The sequence below is a fragment of the Symphalangus syndactylus genome, chromosome 1 (genome assembly GCF_028878055.3).
Source record: "Symphalangus syndactylus isolate Jambi chromosome 1, NHGRI_mSymSyn1-v2.1_pri, whole genome shotgun sequence".
NCBI classification, from domain to species: domain Eukaryota; kingdom Metazoa; phylum Chordata; class Mammalia; order Primates; family Hylobatidae; genus Symphalangus; species Symphalangus syndactylus.
Window position 1 is genome coordinate 74,592,567 of NC_072423.2, and position 17,112 is coordinate 74,609,678.

At 42.0% G+C, this 17,112-nt stretch overlaps 1 protein-coding gene and 1 long non-coding RNA gene across 2 annotated transcripts in view; one reads left to right on the top strand and one right to left on the bottom strand.

The window, feature by feature from the left end:
- RAB12 (RAB12, member RAS oncogene family) overlaps positions 1–9,322 on the top strand; it is a 30,125-nt gene extending 20,803 nt beyond the window's left edge. The window contains exons 3-6 of the mRNA XM_055238119.2: positions 3,218–3,356; positions 5,525–5,614; positions 6,247–6,351; positions 8,112–9,322. Coding sequence (XP_055094094.1) covers positions 3,218–3,356; positions 5,525–5,614; positions 6,247–6,351; positions 8,112–8,225 — 448 coding nt within the window. The 3' untranslated portion in view covers positions 8,226–9,322. The remainder of the gene's footprint in view (positions 1–3,217; positions 3,357–5,524; positions 5,615–6,246; positions 6,352–8,111) is intronic.
- LOC134733332 (uncharacterized) overlaps positions 1–17,112 on the bottom strand; it is a 112,832-nt gene that overhangs the window by 19,862 nt on the left and 75,858 nt on the right. The window lies entirely within an intron of this gene.

Here is a 17,112-nt window from a genome sequence, read left to right on the forward strand (position 1 = left end):
CCTTCCTGATCGGAAGCCTTCTCCATTGGGCCTTATTGGAATTAGAAATTTGCAGTGGTTCTCAAACAGTTTCTAGGCTTATCATAATACAAGATATAAACCAAAAAGTATCTGAGACAGGTCTCAATCAGTTTAGAGAGTTTATTTTGCCAGGGCTAAGGACACACCTATGACACAGCATCAGGTGGTCCTGACAACCTGTGCCCAAAGTGGTCAAGAGTACAGCTTGCTTTTGTACATTTTAGGGAGACATAATACATCAATCAATACATGTAAGATTTACACTGGTTTGATCTGGACAGGTGAGACAGCTCAAAGGGGCTGGGTCTTCTAGGTCATAGGTAGATTTAAACATATTCTGATTGGCAGTTGGTTCAAAGAGTTATTATCTATAGAAAGGAATGTCTGGGTTACTATAAGGGGTTGTGGAGACCTAGGTTTTATCATGTAGATGAAGCCTCTAAGTAGCTGGCTTCAGAGAGAAGAGACTAAATGTTTCTTACCAGACTTAACGTATGTGTTCATGTTCATGCTGGAGGGTAGAGTGAGGAATGTCTGACCCCCACTGCCCATCATGGCCAGCACCAGCCTTTCAGGTTAAATTTTAGAGTGCCCTGGCTGAGGGGGAGGTCCATTCAGATGGTTGTGGGAGGCCTTCAAATTTTATATTTGGTTTAAAAAGGAGAAACAGGGCTCAGCTGGCATCCGTACTGATTGATGTGCTTACCTTCTTCATGTGGATGTGGCCAGTGTCAGCCTGGAGAAAAAAGAATGCTTTTAGATTTCAAATGAGCACTCTGGTAATAATGAACTTCACTGTATTTGCAAACCTATCTGGTATCTCTCCTCCCTTTTTCTTTGACCACCTGTTCTGTCTAGGGTTAAGAAAATAACAAAGCCAATTCTGGTTTTTTTGTTTTTTGTTTTTTGTTTTTGAGATGGAGTCTTGCTCTCTGTCCCCTAGGCTGGAGTGCAGTGGCGCTTTCGCAGTTAACTGCAACCTCCGCCTCCCGGGCTCAAGCAATTCTCCTGTCTCAGCCTCCTGAGTAGCTGGGATTATAGGCACCTGCCATCATGCCCAGCTAAGTTTTATATTTTTAGTAGAGAAGGGGTTTCACCATGTTGGCCAGGCTGGTCTTGAACTCCTGGCCTCAGGTGACTTGCCCACCTCAGCTTCATAAATTGCTGGGATTACAGGCGTGAGCCACTGCCCCGGCCTAACAAGGCTAATTCTACGGCAGTTTTCATCAGTGGGGGACTATTGGTCATCTTTTCAACAAAACCAGATACTAATGATCCATGTCAGTTAAAGGAGAGTTGTAGACTTAAATAGTGTCAATTGTTCTACATTTTCATGTTGTTGAAAACTGCCTACCGTAGAGCTGTTACAGCTTCCACCATTTTACACAGGAGGAAACAGAGCTCAGCTCAGAGAGGTTGAGTTTTCCAAGAAGCCAAGTCATGGGACCAAGAATAGTGCCTGGGTGCCGTGGCATTCTGCCCGCTCCTGCCCTGCTGGCAGCAGAGCGACTCAGATGCGGCCGTCGTCCAAGCCAGGGAGCCTTTGAGCCAGTGCTGCTGAGAAAACTGGGAAAGAGCAGCCCACTGCCTAGTTCCCGGCACATCTTCACTGTTCCTCGGGCTCCCTCCATGACCATTTCCCTCTGAGTGTAGTAGATTGGGGATTCAGAACCTTTGAGAATAGAAGTTACGGTTTGGTAAGGGGAAGAAATATGGTCAAGTGCACATCCATAATTTAGAGTATTACATTTCCTTGTACCCTTATGATTTATTCTAGAAGGTCAGCACATTGATTACAAAGCTAATGTTGGCTAACATTAATCCTTCAGATATGAGGTAAGAAATAAAAAATTACTTTTATGCTTCATTTCTGCACAAAGTTTCACTCTGGGAAGATATTTCATTTGAAAAAAAAATTAAAAGTTTTACTCTATACAGATTTTCAGATCTTTTTTGCTATGAAAATTCTTGTTTTCTAATTTTCAAAATCTTGGTTTGAAAGTAATTGGAGGCTGGGCTCGTAGCTTACACCTATAATTCCAGCACTTTGGGAGGCCAAGGCAGGTGGATCACATGAGCTCAGGAGTTTGAGACCAGCCTGGCCAACATGGTGAAACCCTGTCTCTACTAAAAATACAAAAAATTAGCCAGGCATGGTGGCGCATGCCTGTAATCCCAGCTTTTCGGGAGGCTGAGGCAGGAGAATCGCTTGAACTCGGGAGGCAGAGGTTGCAATGAGCCAAGATTGTGTCATTGATTGCACTCCATCCTGGGTGACAGAGCTAGACTCCATCTCCAAAAAAAAAAAAAAAAAGTAATTGGGACTTACTGATGTTTTTGTTTGAGTGTAACTTGTTCAGAAAAGCTACTGTGACTGACAGTAGTGGCTGTGCACAGATGTCAGTGCAGACTTGAGGAGCTCCCAGTGGCCGGACCCAAACAGAGGCGTTCTCAAGAGCTGGCCCTGCTTGTCTCCACAGACTCAGTGCTGCTGGCCCGACTGTGCCTGCTAGGGTTGTAACTGTGGATCTTCTTTTCTCATCTGAAGTGGTCATCGTAAGCTGCCACATGTGCCCCACGCCTGCCCCCAGCACTCTAGGTGGTGGTTAGTGAGTGAGAAATGAATTCTTTGTGGCTTGGAGGGCATTCATTTTCACAGTCCTAGGATGCCCACCATTTATTGTGTGTATGAACGTGGAATGGGTCATGCATGTGTATCAAGTGTGTGTTTCTTGTGTGGCATTGTTGCTCTTGGGTATGACAAATGGTTTTGTAAATTACCTACAATGTGAATTCTTAGGGATTGATTGTTTGGAAATTCTGTATTTTAAAAACTTTTCCCCCTTTTTATTTTAGAAAAACATCATATATTTTGATGTCATATTAGCATTCCTGTTGCTGATTTTCTGTCTTGAGGGAAAAAGTTATTCAGGAGAGTATGTTGATCTTGGTTCATAATCCATCTCCATTCATCTAATTTAGTTGTTAAATACAAAGGTATTTTCTATGTCATAGTTTTAGTCAACCTAAATTTTTCCTACTTTCTTTAACTGTGGTCATCAGGTCAAAGAGAAATAGGGGTAACTCTCATTCTTTTTTCACGAAAAAACTGCAGCATAATCTATGTTTGCATTGGAATGTGGTGGTGGTCACTTTGGGCATTGTTTGGGAACTGACTTTGGCTGCTTTTTCTTAGGGACACAGCAGGTCAGGAGAGATTCAACAGCATTACCTCAGCTTATTACAGAAGTGCCAAGGGGATCATATTAGTGTATGATATCACTAAGAAGGAGACGTTTGATGATTTGCCGAAATGGATGAAAATGATTGATAAGGTAAATGTTGCATTTTTCTGTCCAATGTGAACTCTCTGCTTGTGAGTCTTAATCATTATTAAAAGAAGGAGGGGAAACACATGGATTGAGCATGTTTTCATACAGACTAAACATCATTTAGCCCATATTATAGCCTTCGGGATAGGGATATAGTCCTGTATTGTGGATGAAGCAAAGAAGAATTAAATTTTTCCAGAATCAGGATTTTTCTTCTGGTAGCATGGACTGTCTCGACTACATAGGCCAAACATGCTCATTCCACTACATCCAGCTGCTTTCATGGAATAGATATAAGACATTTCATTTCTGTGGAAAGGTCACTTGGACACTTACCTCATGCACGTCCACTGAGTGACAACCTTGAGGAGATGGCCTTCTCCACGGTGCCTGCGGATGTCCCACGCGCCTCTGTCACCCACTGGACATCTGTCCTCGCAATTATAGATGCCCTTTAGCTCATTTTGAACAAGAGGAGCTCGAGTTCTCCTTTGGCTCGTGATTGAATCATACAGATAGCCTGTGTCCCTGTGGTTAATGTAAACCGTGGGTTCTCCTCTAAGAAACATGTTCCCAAATACACATTTAGAAGGCAGAGCAGTTGGGAGTGGGATGTGATGATATACCATTGACCACATTTTGAGTTTTCTTCCCGTCGTGCAGTAATTTCATGTTTAGTTCATTTGCATAACAAGCATATGCAATATAAATTGGATTTTATCTACACATTGCATTTAAACCTGTCTGCTAGATAACGTTGGAGAATGTTTGTTTGCCAGCCTTACCAAGCATGCCATTGATGATGTATACCTCTTTAAAATGTGTTAGGATTGGTGGCTGGGCATGGTGACTCACACCTGTAATCCCAGCATTTTGGGAGGCCAAAGCAAGAGGATCACTTGAACCCAGGAGGTCGAGACCAGCCTGGGCAACATAGTGGTCTCTCTCTCTCTTTTTTTTTAATTAAAAAAAAATTGTTAGGATCAGGGTTGCAAGGTTGGATCAGACCTGAGGCGAGGCCCCTGCCCCAGCCTGCTCTGCACTGGGCATCAGTCATACCAGGCCCTCCATTGGCACATCAGTGGATACTGATGTCCCCTGATATGGAAGTCACAAAGTACAATCCTGTGGAAATTAGAAGCGGACAGTCCTCATAGTCTAAAACTTTTAGAACTAATAGAATGAATACAAAACCAAAAGAAATGGCCTAAGTCCTACCCCATTTGGTACTTGAGTTTGTGAGTCTGTGCCCAGGTCTTGAGGTCTGATGCTGTCTTCCTTTTGTCATCAACTGCTGCTTTTCACCGTACTTGAGTGAGAGCATCATTTCCTGAGTGCGGGGCCCATTGCCCCAGCCATGCGGCGGGTGTTGTCACTGTTACCCACACCTCCCTGATAAGGGGCCGGCTCTCCTCACCTGGCTGCATGACTGGCCCACGGCTACACCATTCAGGTTCCTTTTGTTGCAATCTGTTTCAAATAACTTTTTAGAACAAGTTAGTTGCTCAAGAGATTGTAACCTCATTTTTAAAGAGAGAAATCTTATTGTGCCTATTATGTATTTTTAAACTTAGAAATGTAGCTTACCTTTTTTCCTGGTTATAAAATTAATGATACTTTCATTATAGAAATTTGGAAAATGCAGAAAAGCACAAAAGTAAATAAAAAATCTGTACCTCTGGCATCCTGAAAAGCCAAATTGGCTTCACTGTATTTAGCTTTACGTCTTGCTTATTTTGTGAATATTCTGTCGCGGAGTCTTTCTGTGTCATTCCGTGTTCTTCTGAAGCGTACGTTTTTTTAAATGCCTGTGTTTTTAAAATAACTTGATTCTTCAGCCATTTTGTTTGACTTGCAGGTTTTATTCAGTTGATAACCATTTTGAGTATAGAGCTTTGCCTGTATGTTGAATCATTTCCTTAGGAAGGGGTCTTGGGAATTGTTGGGTCAACAGCCAGGAACATTATGGTTCTTAATTCCTGTGCCCTGGTTGCTTTCTAAGATGCAGTGAGCCCTGCCTCGCACCCCTGCCCAGTCCTGCCTGGGACTCAAAGAGTGGAAGTGAATGAACAAATGTAAATTAGCAAAAAATACTGTATCGGTTTATATTTCCGCTGTCAGTATATGGCGATGCCCATCTTTGAACTGTGGCTTCTTTTAAAATTCCACAGTATGCTTCAGAGGATGCAGAGCTTCTCTTAGTTGGAAATAAGTTGGACTGTGAAACGGACAGAGAAATCACCAGACAGCAGGGGGAAAAGGTGAGAGGGCGCGGGAGGCACGGTTGCCACACACTGTGCTTAGCACTTGAGGTACTGTTTCTTTTAATAAATTACTTACTTTTTAAAATTACGAAGAAATTATCAATACAGTGATAACTCAGTCACATCCTCCTAATTTGTTTGCACTTTTTTGACTTCCTGCTTCTTTAAATTCATTCTGAAATGGAGGGAGAAAAAAACACATTAGTGTATACAGCATTATTACCTAACCTGACATTTTATACAGAGAAACATATTTTAAGCCATAAAGCTGCTTTTATAATTTACTTTAACGTACTTTAAACTTCCTTGGTTTTTGCTAAGGATTGAATCACGGAGAAATGATGCTATTCACATTTTAAATGTCAGATATGTTACACTTTTAGAAACTTAGGCAACTGATTTGACTGGAAGGTCCTGGCATCACCTTAAGGATTTTTATTGTCTTTTGTTTTGCTAGTTGCTTATAATGTAAGAATTTGCTACACTTGTGAACTTTATATTTGAGCATCAGTGGGACTTTCTGCCCCTTAATCCCAGCCCTTCCCTTGAAGCTGAGCCCAGAGGCCTCATGCTCGCACGCTGGTCTGTGTGGCCCCACACAGAGGAAATAGGTGTGTGTTTCTTCTCAGTTTGCACAGCAAATCACTGGGATGCGGTTCTGTGAAGCAAGTGCCAAGGATAACTTCAATGTGGACGAGATATTTCTGAAACTTGTCGATGACATTCTGAAAAAGGTAAAAAAAAGAATCTACATTATGAAAGTATATCATCTGAAACCTGTTGTTTCCTTTATTGCTTTTTTATTGAGAATTTTGCATTTAGAAACCAAAATACAGTAGTCGTGCTCAGGCGCAAGAACCAGGTATGGTTGTTAACTCGGCCACAGGCACCCGGCCTGCTGTAGCTGTTTCCCACCCAGGGGCTTCTGGTGTTCTTGGGGTTGGTATATGGCATACTCGCTTCCCCTTAAGATACGGCAGGGTAGACTTAACAGGGTCTTAGCAATGTGCTGTGTTTATTTGACATTCAGTTGGAGACCTAGCCAAGTCTGCAGGTGTCTTAGCGGAATAGAGAGCCCCATGGTGCTGTGCCTGCATCCCTTCCTGTTCTGCTCCCTGGTGGGAGCCACTTCCTTACAGAGACCTTTCCATGACGCTGAGTTGCGAGAAAATTGCTAGACAGCTTCATTGAGCAGCAGCAATTTCTTCAGGCATCTTTAGGCTTACATTCAAAAATTGTTAATAAGAACTGAAGTTTATGTTATTAAGTGAAATTTGCTCAGTTCAAACGTAATTCAGAAGCTTCTAATAAGGTAATTGTTTAGGCTGGGTGTGGTAGCTCACACCTATAATCCCAGCACTTTGGAAGGTCAAGGTGGGAGGATCACTTGAGGCCAGGAGTTCAAGACCAGACTGGGCAACATATGAGACCCCACCTCTACAAAAAAAAAATTTAAAAATTAGCAAAATGTAGTGGCATGTACCTGGTTGTAGTAGACCCAGCTACCCAGGCTGATGCAAGAGGATTGCTTGAGCCCAGGAATTTGAGGAATTTGATACAGTGAGCTGTGATCGTATCTGCACTCCAGCCTGGGTGACAGAATGAGACACTGTCTCTATTTAAAAAAAAAAAAAAAAGTTTATATAATTGCCAAGGTAGGTTATGTCTGTCTTTAGTAAGTACACAACTCCTTGGAATGCAGACCATTTTAAAAATTTATTAATGTATTTTTATTTTACCTGGTTCTATGAAAATATATGTTTATGAGGTTGATCTGGTCTCTTCTACCATAGGGTATTAAGTAGGCTGGGCATTGTTCATGTTGTGATATGAAGTGTCTTGAACATGGCTTTTTTTTTGGCTTAATATTTTAAAGTCTAATTGGTCTTTAATGATCAGAGGACTTTCAATAATAATACTTTGTTTCTTTATGTAATTATATAATTTAGAAAGCATTTACAGTTGACCCTTGAACAACAAGGGAGCTAGAGGTGCTGACCCCCTAAACAGTCAGAAATCTGAGTATAACTTGACTCCCTAAAAACTTAACGACTAAAAGCCTATCATTGACTGGAAGCCCTACTGATAACATAAGCAGTCACTTAACACATAGACTGTATGTTATATGTATTTTATACCATGTTCTTAAAGTAAGCTAGAGAAAAGAAAATGTTATTAAGAAAATCATAAGGAAGAGAAAATATATTTACTATTCATTAGTGGAAGTGGATCATCATAAAGGTCTTCATCTGTGTCGTCTTCACATTGAGTAGGCTGAGGAGGAGGAGGAGGAGGGGTTGGTCTTGCTGTCTCTTCCGGGTGGCAGAGAGGCAGAGGAGAAGGTGAGTGGGGAGGCAGGAGAGGCAGGTGAAACTTATACTGAAAAGCAGCCATGTATAAGTGGACCTGTGCAGTTGAAACCCATGTTCAAGGGTCAGCTGTATGTGTACCTTGCAAGGTTAAAATGGATTTGTCTTTTTTGTTTATCCTTTAGATGCCTCTGGATATTTTAAGGAATGAGTTGTCCAATAGTATCCTGTCGCTACAACCAGAGCCCGAGATACCACCAGAACTGCCTCCACCAAGACCACATGTCCGATGCTGTTGACTTCCTACTTTGGAGACAAAGTGGAAACGATTCCTGGAAAGGGGAAAAAAACGTTCTATTCTGCACTACAATCATTTTGACAATTTCCTTTCGCACTTTGTAATCCAAGTCAGAGCTATACACTAACTTGTAAATATGCATATATGCAATCCTGGGTAAGTTTTGGTTATAAGTTACCTATTTCCCTCCAAATTATTATATTTCATTCATTACCCCAGTGTCTAGTGTACATACACTGGGAAACCTAGTACTTCTAATATGAAGAATGGGAGAAATGAAAGGTATAATGTTTCTTGAAATAAATAATATAATTGTCCTTATTAATTATATTATGAGGACAGAAGATATTCTGATAAGAAGAGAGAATGTGGTGCTTTGCTTACTGTTTTAAAGAAAATTTGTAAAACTAAAGACTTTTTGAAAAAAAGCTATCTTAAGTGCTTTTTCTTTATTTACAAGACATTTCCCCCAGTGGTAGCATCTGAAGTATTGGAGTGTTTCTGCCACGAAGCAAAGCTCCATTCATGGCCGTCATTGAAGGTTATTTATTGTTACATAATGGTAGAATATTACTAGTTAGAGGGTTGGATTTGACTTGGTCCTAAGGCCGCAGAATCTCTCTCATGGCTTCCTAAGGGACGTACCTTTATGCTTTTAAGAACTACAAAGATTGAATAAAGAAAGAAATGTTTTTGAAACTATAGAAAAATTTTAAAACACGCTGCTGTCCTAAACAAATCCTGTTTAAAGGAATTTTAAAGAGATGCATTTTACTATATCAAAGAACATATGTGTATTTGCCTAAACACTCTGTACCTTTGTAATGATAAAACTTCCCCCTTTACGGTGAAGCTTATTCCGATTAAGCCTGGACTGTGTTCTTTTTTTTTTTTTTTTTTTTTTTTTGGTCTGATAATGAATTTGTGAACTTTATCTTTGGTATATCTTTTATTAAACTGCACTGTTTTGTTTAGTCAAGGTAAATAAGTAATTATGTATTTGAATAACTTGGTGTGTCTTGAGTGTTGTGGTATGAAAAGCATTGTGGTCTTTCTACACTAATGAAGTGCAAATAAAATTTTGTATTTATGAATGAAGTTGAGTTGCCATATTTATTTATCCAATTATAAATTGTATATATGACAGTATTCTCCATGAGCTCCTCAGCTTAATCCTTTTGAGTGTTTAGACAGGAAAAGCATAGTCCTCCACTGTGGAAAAGAGTTTGATGGTTTCTCAGAGGGCTGAACATAGAGCTACCATATGGTCCAGCAATTTGACTTCTAGGTTTATATCCAAAAGATCGAAAGCAGAGACTCAAACAGGTACTTGTACACCAGTGCCCACGGCAGCATTGTTCACAAGAGCCGAAAGGTGGAAACTGCCCCAATGTCCATCAGCAAAATAATGGATAAACAAAATGTGTGTTCTACAAACAATGGGATCTTTATCCTTAAAAAGGAAGGAAATCCTGTCACATGTGCAGCGCGGATGAACCTTGAAGACATTATGCCGAGTGAAATAAGCAGGCCCAGAAGGACTGATACTGCCTGATTCCACTTACATGGGGTATATGGAGCACCCAGATTCATAGAGATGACGTAGAACGGTGGTTCCCAGGAGGGCAGGAGAGGGGATGAGGCATTGTTTCTGGGTGCAGAGTTTCAACTGGGGAAGATGGACGGTGGCGATGGCAGCACAGCAGTGTGCAGAGACTTTAGTGCCACTGAACTGTAGCAAACTGGATTGTCGTGTCCTCCAGAAAAGATTTTTAGTTCGTGTATATGCCTTTATCAGCCACAGTTGATCACGACTGCTGGTGATTTACCTACCCTCACCTCCCAGCCTGCCCTTCTGTGTTCTGCTCTGTGATGCTGGGGTTGGGACTCCCAACTGTATTTGCCAAACCCTCTTGCTCTTCCTGTTAAAATCTGCTGGTGGAGAGCTAGAAGTTGGCAGGAGGGAAGAAGGGGCTTGCTTGCCATTTTTCCGTTCCTATCAGCCTCCCTGGAGCAACAACAGACCACCGGCTCTAGCCTCCAGCTTCCTGCGGGACCCCTGGCTCCAACCTCACTGCACCCTGTCAGAGGTACCAGTGGCATCTGGGCTTCTCAGTGTCCTGCCAGCCGGGTCATCCCAGCCCCTGCTGGACTGTACCCTCAGCAGTCCCTCTGCCCGCCAGGGTCCTGCTCCTCCGAGTCCTCACTCCCCTCCTCAGAATCTTGGACCCAGTCTTGCAGCGGTCCTTCCTCTGAGCTCCTGAGTTGTGGCAGTGCCCTCCTCTTTTTGCCCCCGGGGCCCTAGGGCTGGTAGCTGCTTCCTTCACTTCTTCATTGGTTTAGCATTTGAACAACCATGTAGTCCCCTGTATTAAATCCTTCTGTTTAGATATCCCGCGTTGGTGTCTGTCTTCCTGACTGATAGAGAACCTGGAACCAGGAGTGATCTCAAGAAACAGATCCTCAAAGATGAGTTCAACAAAAAAAAGGTGGTGTTTGGCATGGGCATTTGTAGCTCATTCAGCAATCTGTGGTCTATTTTATGTTTACAACTCAATCTTAGTTTCTGCATTTTCAGTCTGTCAACTGTAGTGTTAACAAAAGTGCTATCCTTGTTTAGTAGGATAGTTTGGGGGTTAAAGTTGGACTTTGCAAGAAGGCAGTGTGATTTATAGCTCTTGAGTTTAATTTTTTTTTTTTTTTTTTTTTTTTTTTGAGTTTCACTCGTTGCCCAGGCTGGAGTGCAATGGCGTGATCTCGGCTCACTGCAACCTCCACCTCCTAGGTTCAAGCAATTCTCCTGCTTCAGCCTCCCAAGTAGCTGGGATTACAGGTGCACACCACCACACACAGCTAATTTTGTATTTTTAGTAGAGACGGGGTTTCACCATGTTGACCAGGCTAGTCTCAAACTCCTGACCTCAGATGATCCACCCACCTTGGCCTCACAAAGTACTGGGATTACAGGTGTGAACCACTGGCCCAGACTGATTAAATTTTTATTCTTAGGTTTTCCAGTAAGTATACTTTTGGGTTTTTCTTCCAATGAATACGATTTGTAAGCGTGGGACTAGGACTAAATTTTCTAGACTGTTAATCCCCACATTGTCTTAGGGGTTGGTTATTCAGTGTCTGTTTGGCCAGTGGTTCTCATGCTGTCAGTGGCCTCACCTTTGGACAGCCCAGCAGTCCATTGTCTGATCAGCTGAAACTCAGTTTGATCCCTCTAGATTTCTGTTTTGTTGTTTGAGACACACTCTCATCCAGGCTGGTGCAGTTGCACGATCTCGGCTCACAGCAACCTCTTCCTCCCAGGTTCAAGCAATGTTCCACCCTCAGCCACTCAAGTAGCTGGGATTGTAGGTGCCTTCCACCACAACCGGCTAATTTTTGTATTTTTAGTGGAGATGGGTTTCACCATGTTGGCCAGGCTGGTCTTGAACTCCTGACCTCAAGTGATCTGTCTGCCTTGGCCTCCCAAAGTGCTGGGATTACAAGTGTGAGCTACTGTGCCCGGCCATTCCTCTAGATTGTTTAAGGGAACTGTCCTTTTTTTTTTTTTTTTTTTTTTTTTTAATTTTGAGAGAGGGTCTCTATCTGTTACCCAGGCTGGAGTGCACTTGTGCGATCATGGCTCACTGTAGCCTCGACCTTCCCAGGCTCAGGTGAGCCTCCTGTCTCAGCCTCCTGAGTAGCTGGGACTACAGGTGCACCCACGCCACCATGCCCAGCTAACTTCTATTTTTTGTAGAGATGGGGGTTCTCACTATGTTGCCCAGGCTGGTCTCAAACTCAGGCTCAAGCGATCTGCCTGCCTCCGCCTCCCAAAGTGCTGGGATTACAGGTATGAGCCACCATGCCCAGCTAGGAACTGTCTTTTTGGAGGACAGTGGCAAGGAATATTTTATACGTTTATAGCTCATTGTCCTAGGTTAGTGTCTTATTTGGTCCTCGCAGAGACTCTGAAGTAAATAGAGCCACATATAAAAGGAATTTTCAGTCATCCATGTAGATGGAGAGGAACATAATCTAAGAAAGAACAAATAAAAACCACCCAAGACCACAAGATCTGCAGATTTTCTTATGGCCACAAAGTTGTATTTCTGGTCTGTGAAATGGATGCTAAACATCCTGGAGTTGAGTGGCTTTGTGGAGAATTACAGTGGATTTCTTGTAAAGCAGTGGGGAAACAACAGGTTCATTCACTGTACACTCATCTCCAGCTGGTTCTCTTTCTATCTCCTGGGGCTTCAAAATGGAGTCACTAGTGGGCAGCTGGTTTAATTTAACTAATTGCTTAAAGTCTTTGAAATGAAATGTGAGGGGTGAATATTGATGACAGCAGAACAGGAGATTTGCTTCACGTGTCTCCAGCTCTCAAACAAGCTTCCTCAAATTAGGTCTTTTTCCATGAGTGACTTAATGTTACCAGGGAGAGGGAAAGTCCTTGTGTATAGATTACGTGTTGCCTAGAATTTGTAACTCGGCTTACAAGCTGCATAAGAGTGATAAGAGTGGGTCAGGACGTGATAGAAAGAACCCATTATTTCTGTTGTGACACTGTAGTAACAGTTGAGATTTGCTGTGTGGTTGCTTTGTGCAAGGCCTCGATCAATACAACGGCCCTTGAGTTTCAGGTGCAAGGGATGGCGGATCCATAACTAGAACACGCAGCAGAGCAGCCTCTGAATCCACGAAAGACGCACCAAGTCCTGGGGAAGCTCAGAGAAGAGAGAGGTCAGGGCCCAACTGTCAGTGGACGGTGGCCCCAGCCTCTACCTGTACACCGATGACTTCCAAGACTAGTGAAGACTACTCCTGAACTCCAAGTACACCCATCAAACTACCTACTGGCATTTCCGCCTTGGTTTTATGGACACCTCTAAATCAACTGACATTAAAACTGATATTACCTTCTATTTATAAACCAGCCCCCTCTAGCTTGTCCTCTTATATTTCATACCTCAGTGAAAGTAACCACTATTTACCTAGCTTCCCAAATCTGAAACTTGGGAGTGGTCCTTGACTTCTTTTGTATTCCCTACATCCGATTGGTCTTCAAGCCCCGTTGAATTAAATCCTCTTCTCCAACCTTCTGCATTAGTTGAAGTCCCTAGTTTCTCATTTGCATCCTTGCAGCAGTCACTGGTCTGTACATATATTCTAATTATTCTCCCTGTACACAAAAATACTCCCAAGCTTACTGTGACAAGTCATCAGATTCAGAAATTCCATTTTCTCTGGACTTTCCCCAAATGGAGAGATTTCTTTTCCCCAACTGTACCCAAGATTTAGAGATAGTTCCTCTAATTGCTTGTAGATGGTATTGTTTTGTCTATTTAACTGAGTCTCAGGAAGATTAGTCTCAGGAAGATCTCTATAGCTAGCAAGGGGTAGAGCTGAGTCAGAGCCCCAGGTCTTTAGACTCTTTGCTGTCTTCTCACAGTCCAAAAAGATTTACTAACGTTTTGGCTTAAGTATATAGTAGCACGTTCCTTATTTATTTGTAATAACCATCCAAGCAGGCTTTTGCCTTCCCGCCAACTAGAAGATGGCCCAAATGGCTTATGTTCTTAGTGTCATTTTAATTTGCTAGAAATTGCTATAAGCACAAATCATTATAAGATGAGCACTGACTTTAAATGTCTACAGAAAACAACTAGCAAGATGGTGATTTTTTTTTTATTTCTTTTTTTAAGACAGGGTCTCGCTCTGTTGCTCAGGCTGGAGTGCAGTGGAATGATCACAGCTCACTGCAGCCTTGACCTCCCTGGTCTCTGATGACTCTCCCACCTCAGCCTCTCGAGTAGCTAGGACTACAAGCATGTGCCACCATATCTAGCTTTTTTTTTTTTTTTTGTAGAAATGGGGTTTCACCATGTTGCCTAGGCTGGTCTTGAACTGGGCTCAAGTGATCTGCCCACCTCGGCCTCCCAAGTGCTGGGATTATAGGCATGAGCTGCCATACCCAACCAAGATGGTGAATTTAATACGACTATATTAACAATTATATTAACTATAAACAGTTTAAACTTACAAATTGAAAGAAGAAAGTTGTCATATTGTTTTGTTGGTTTGGTTTTGTTTGGTTTGGTTTTGTTTGGTTTGGTTTTTGTTTTTTTGAGACAGAGTCTTGCTCTGTCACCCAGGCTGGAGTGCGATGGCATGATCTCAGCTCACTGCAACCTCCGCCTCCCGGGTTCAAGCCATTCTCCTGGCTCAGCTGCCCCAGTAGCTGGGATTACAGGTGTGCACCACCATGCCCAACCAATTTTTGTATTTTTAGTAGAGACGGGGTTTCACCATGTTGGCCAGGCTGATCTTGAACTCCTGATGTTGTGATCCACCCGCCTCAGCCTCCCAAAGTGCTGGGATTACAGACGTGAGCCACCACACCCAGCTGTATTTTTTTTTTTTTAAAAAAGACCTAACTATATGCTGTCTACAACAAACCCACTTTAAATATAAGGATAAGTTAAAAGGATGGAAAAAGAAGTATCATGAAAACACTAATCAAAAGAAAGCTGAAGTGGTTCTATTGCTATCAGACAAAGTGGACTTCAGAACAAGAAATATTTCCAGGAAAAAGTGGAGCATTATATAATAATAAAGGAGTCAATTCACTGACATGACAGTAATCTTAAATGTGCATGCACCTAACAACAGAGTTTCAAAAGACATGAAGCAAAAATTGATAAAACTATAAGTAGTTGACAGATTCAGAATTACAATTGGAGATTTCAATGCTCCTTTCTCAGTCAACAGAACAAGTCAATAGAAAATCAGTGAGGCTATAGAAGACCTATTTGACGTATGTGGCCTAATTAAACTCAACCTAATTGAACACTATCAAAAGAAAAATTTGTATTTTCAAATACACATGAAACATTCACCAAGATAGATTATATTCTGGGCCATAAATTTTTTTTTTTTTTTTTTTTTTTTGAGACGGAGTCTCGCTCTGTTGCCCAGGCTGGAGTGCAGTGGCACAATCTCGGCTCACTGCAAGCTCCACCTCCCGGGTTCATGCCATTCTCCTGCCTCAGCCTCTCTGAGTAGCTGGGACTACAGGCGCCCGCCACCACGCCCGGCTAATTTTTTTGTATTTTTTTAGTAGAGACGGGGTTTCACCGTGGTCTCGATCTCCTGACCTCGTGATCCGCCCGCCTCGGCCTCCCAAAGTGCTGGGATTACAAGCGTGAGCCACCGCGCCCGGCCTGGGCCATAAATTTTTAACAAAATTTTTAAAAAATCATATAAAGTATGTATTATGCCACAGCTGAATTAAACTGGAATAATAATAACAGAAAATATTTGGAAAATCTCCAAATATGTGGAAAATAAACAATACACTTTCAAATAATCCCTGTGTAAAAAAGATGTCAAAAGGGAAATTTTAAAGTATTTCTAATGGAACAAAAACCCAAATTCAATATATCAAAATTTGTATGATGACCAGCCTGGCCAACAATGTGAAACCCTGTCTCTACTAAAAATACAAAAATTAGCTGGGCATGGTGGCAGGCACCTGTAATTCCAGCTACTCGGGAGGCTAAGGCAGGAGAATTGCTTGAACCTAGGATGCAGGGGTTTCAGTGAGCCTAGACTGTGCCATTGCACTCCAGCTGGGCGACAAGAGCGAAACTCTCAAAAAAAAAAAAAATTGTATGATGTAGCTGAAGTCATTCTCAGAGGAAATTTATAACATTAAGTGCTTATATTAGAAAAGAAAAAAGTCTTGGATAACTTATCTAAATTTTCACTTTAAGAAACTAGGAAAAGAAGCAGTAATTAAACTCAATGCAAGCAGAAGAAAAGAAATAATAAAGATGAAGCATAACTCAATGAAATTAAGAACATAATAACAGAGAAAAACCAAAACTATCCAAAGAACTCAACAGCAACAAAAACCCCAATTAACAAATGTGCAAGGACTTGATAGACATTTCTCCGAAGAAAATATGCAAATAGCCAACAGCACATGGAAAGATGCTCAACGTCACTCATCATTAGGAAAATGCAGATTGAAACCGCAAGATTCCACTTCACACTCATGATGGCTATTATATGTGAAAAAATAACAAGTGTTGGTGAAGATGTAGAGAATGTGGAACTCTTATGTATTGCTAAGTGGGATACAAAATAGTGTAGCCACTGTGGAAATTGTATGGTGATTCCTCAAAAAATCAGGTATAGAATTACCATATGACCCAGCAATGCCACTTCTGGGTATATACCCAAAAGAACTGAAAACAGGTACTCAAACAGATATTTATACATTCGTGTTCATAGCAGCATTATTCAAAACAGCCAAAAGGTGGAAACAAAGAAAGTGTCGATTGGTGGATGAATGGGTAAACAAAATCTGGCATGTACATACATGTGTGATAATTAATGGAATATTAATTATTCAGCCTTAAAAAGAAGAAACTTTTCTTGCTTTTTTTAAAATTTTATTTATTGGGTGGCTCACAAGATGGCTAAATAGGAAGAGCTCCAGTCTGCAGCTATGAACGAGATCAAGGCAGGAGGCAGGTGATATCTGCATTTCCATCTGAGGAACACGGCTCATCTCACTGGGACTGGTTAGACAGTGGGTGCAGCCCCTGGAGGGCAAGCAGAAGCAGGGTGGGGTGTCGCCTCACTCGGGAAGCACAAGGGATTGGGGAACTCCCTCCCCTAGCCAAGGGAAGACTTGAGGGACTCTGCCGTGAGGAACGGTGCATTCTGGCCCAGATACTATGCTTTTCCCATGGTCTTTGCAACCCGCAGACCAGGAGATTCCCTTGGGTGCCTACACCACCAGGGCCCTGGGTTTCAAGCACAAAACTGGGTGGCTGTTTAGGCAGACACTGAGCTGGCTGCAGTTTTTCTTCATACTCCAGTGG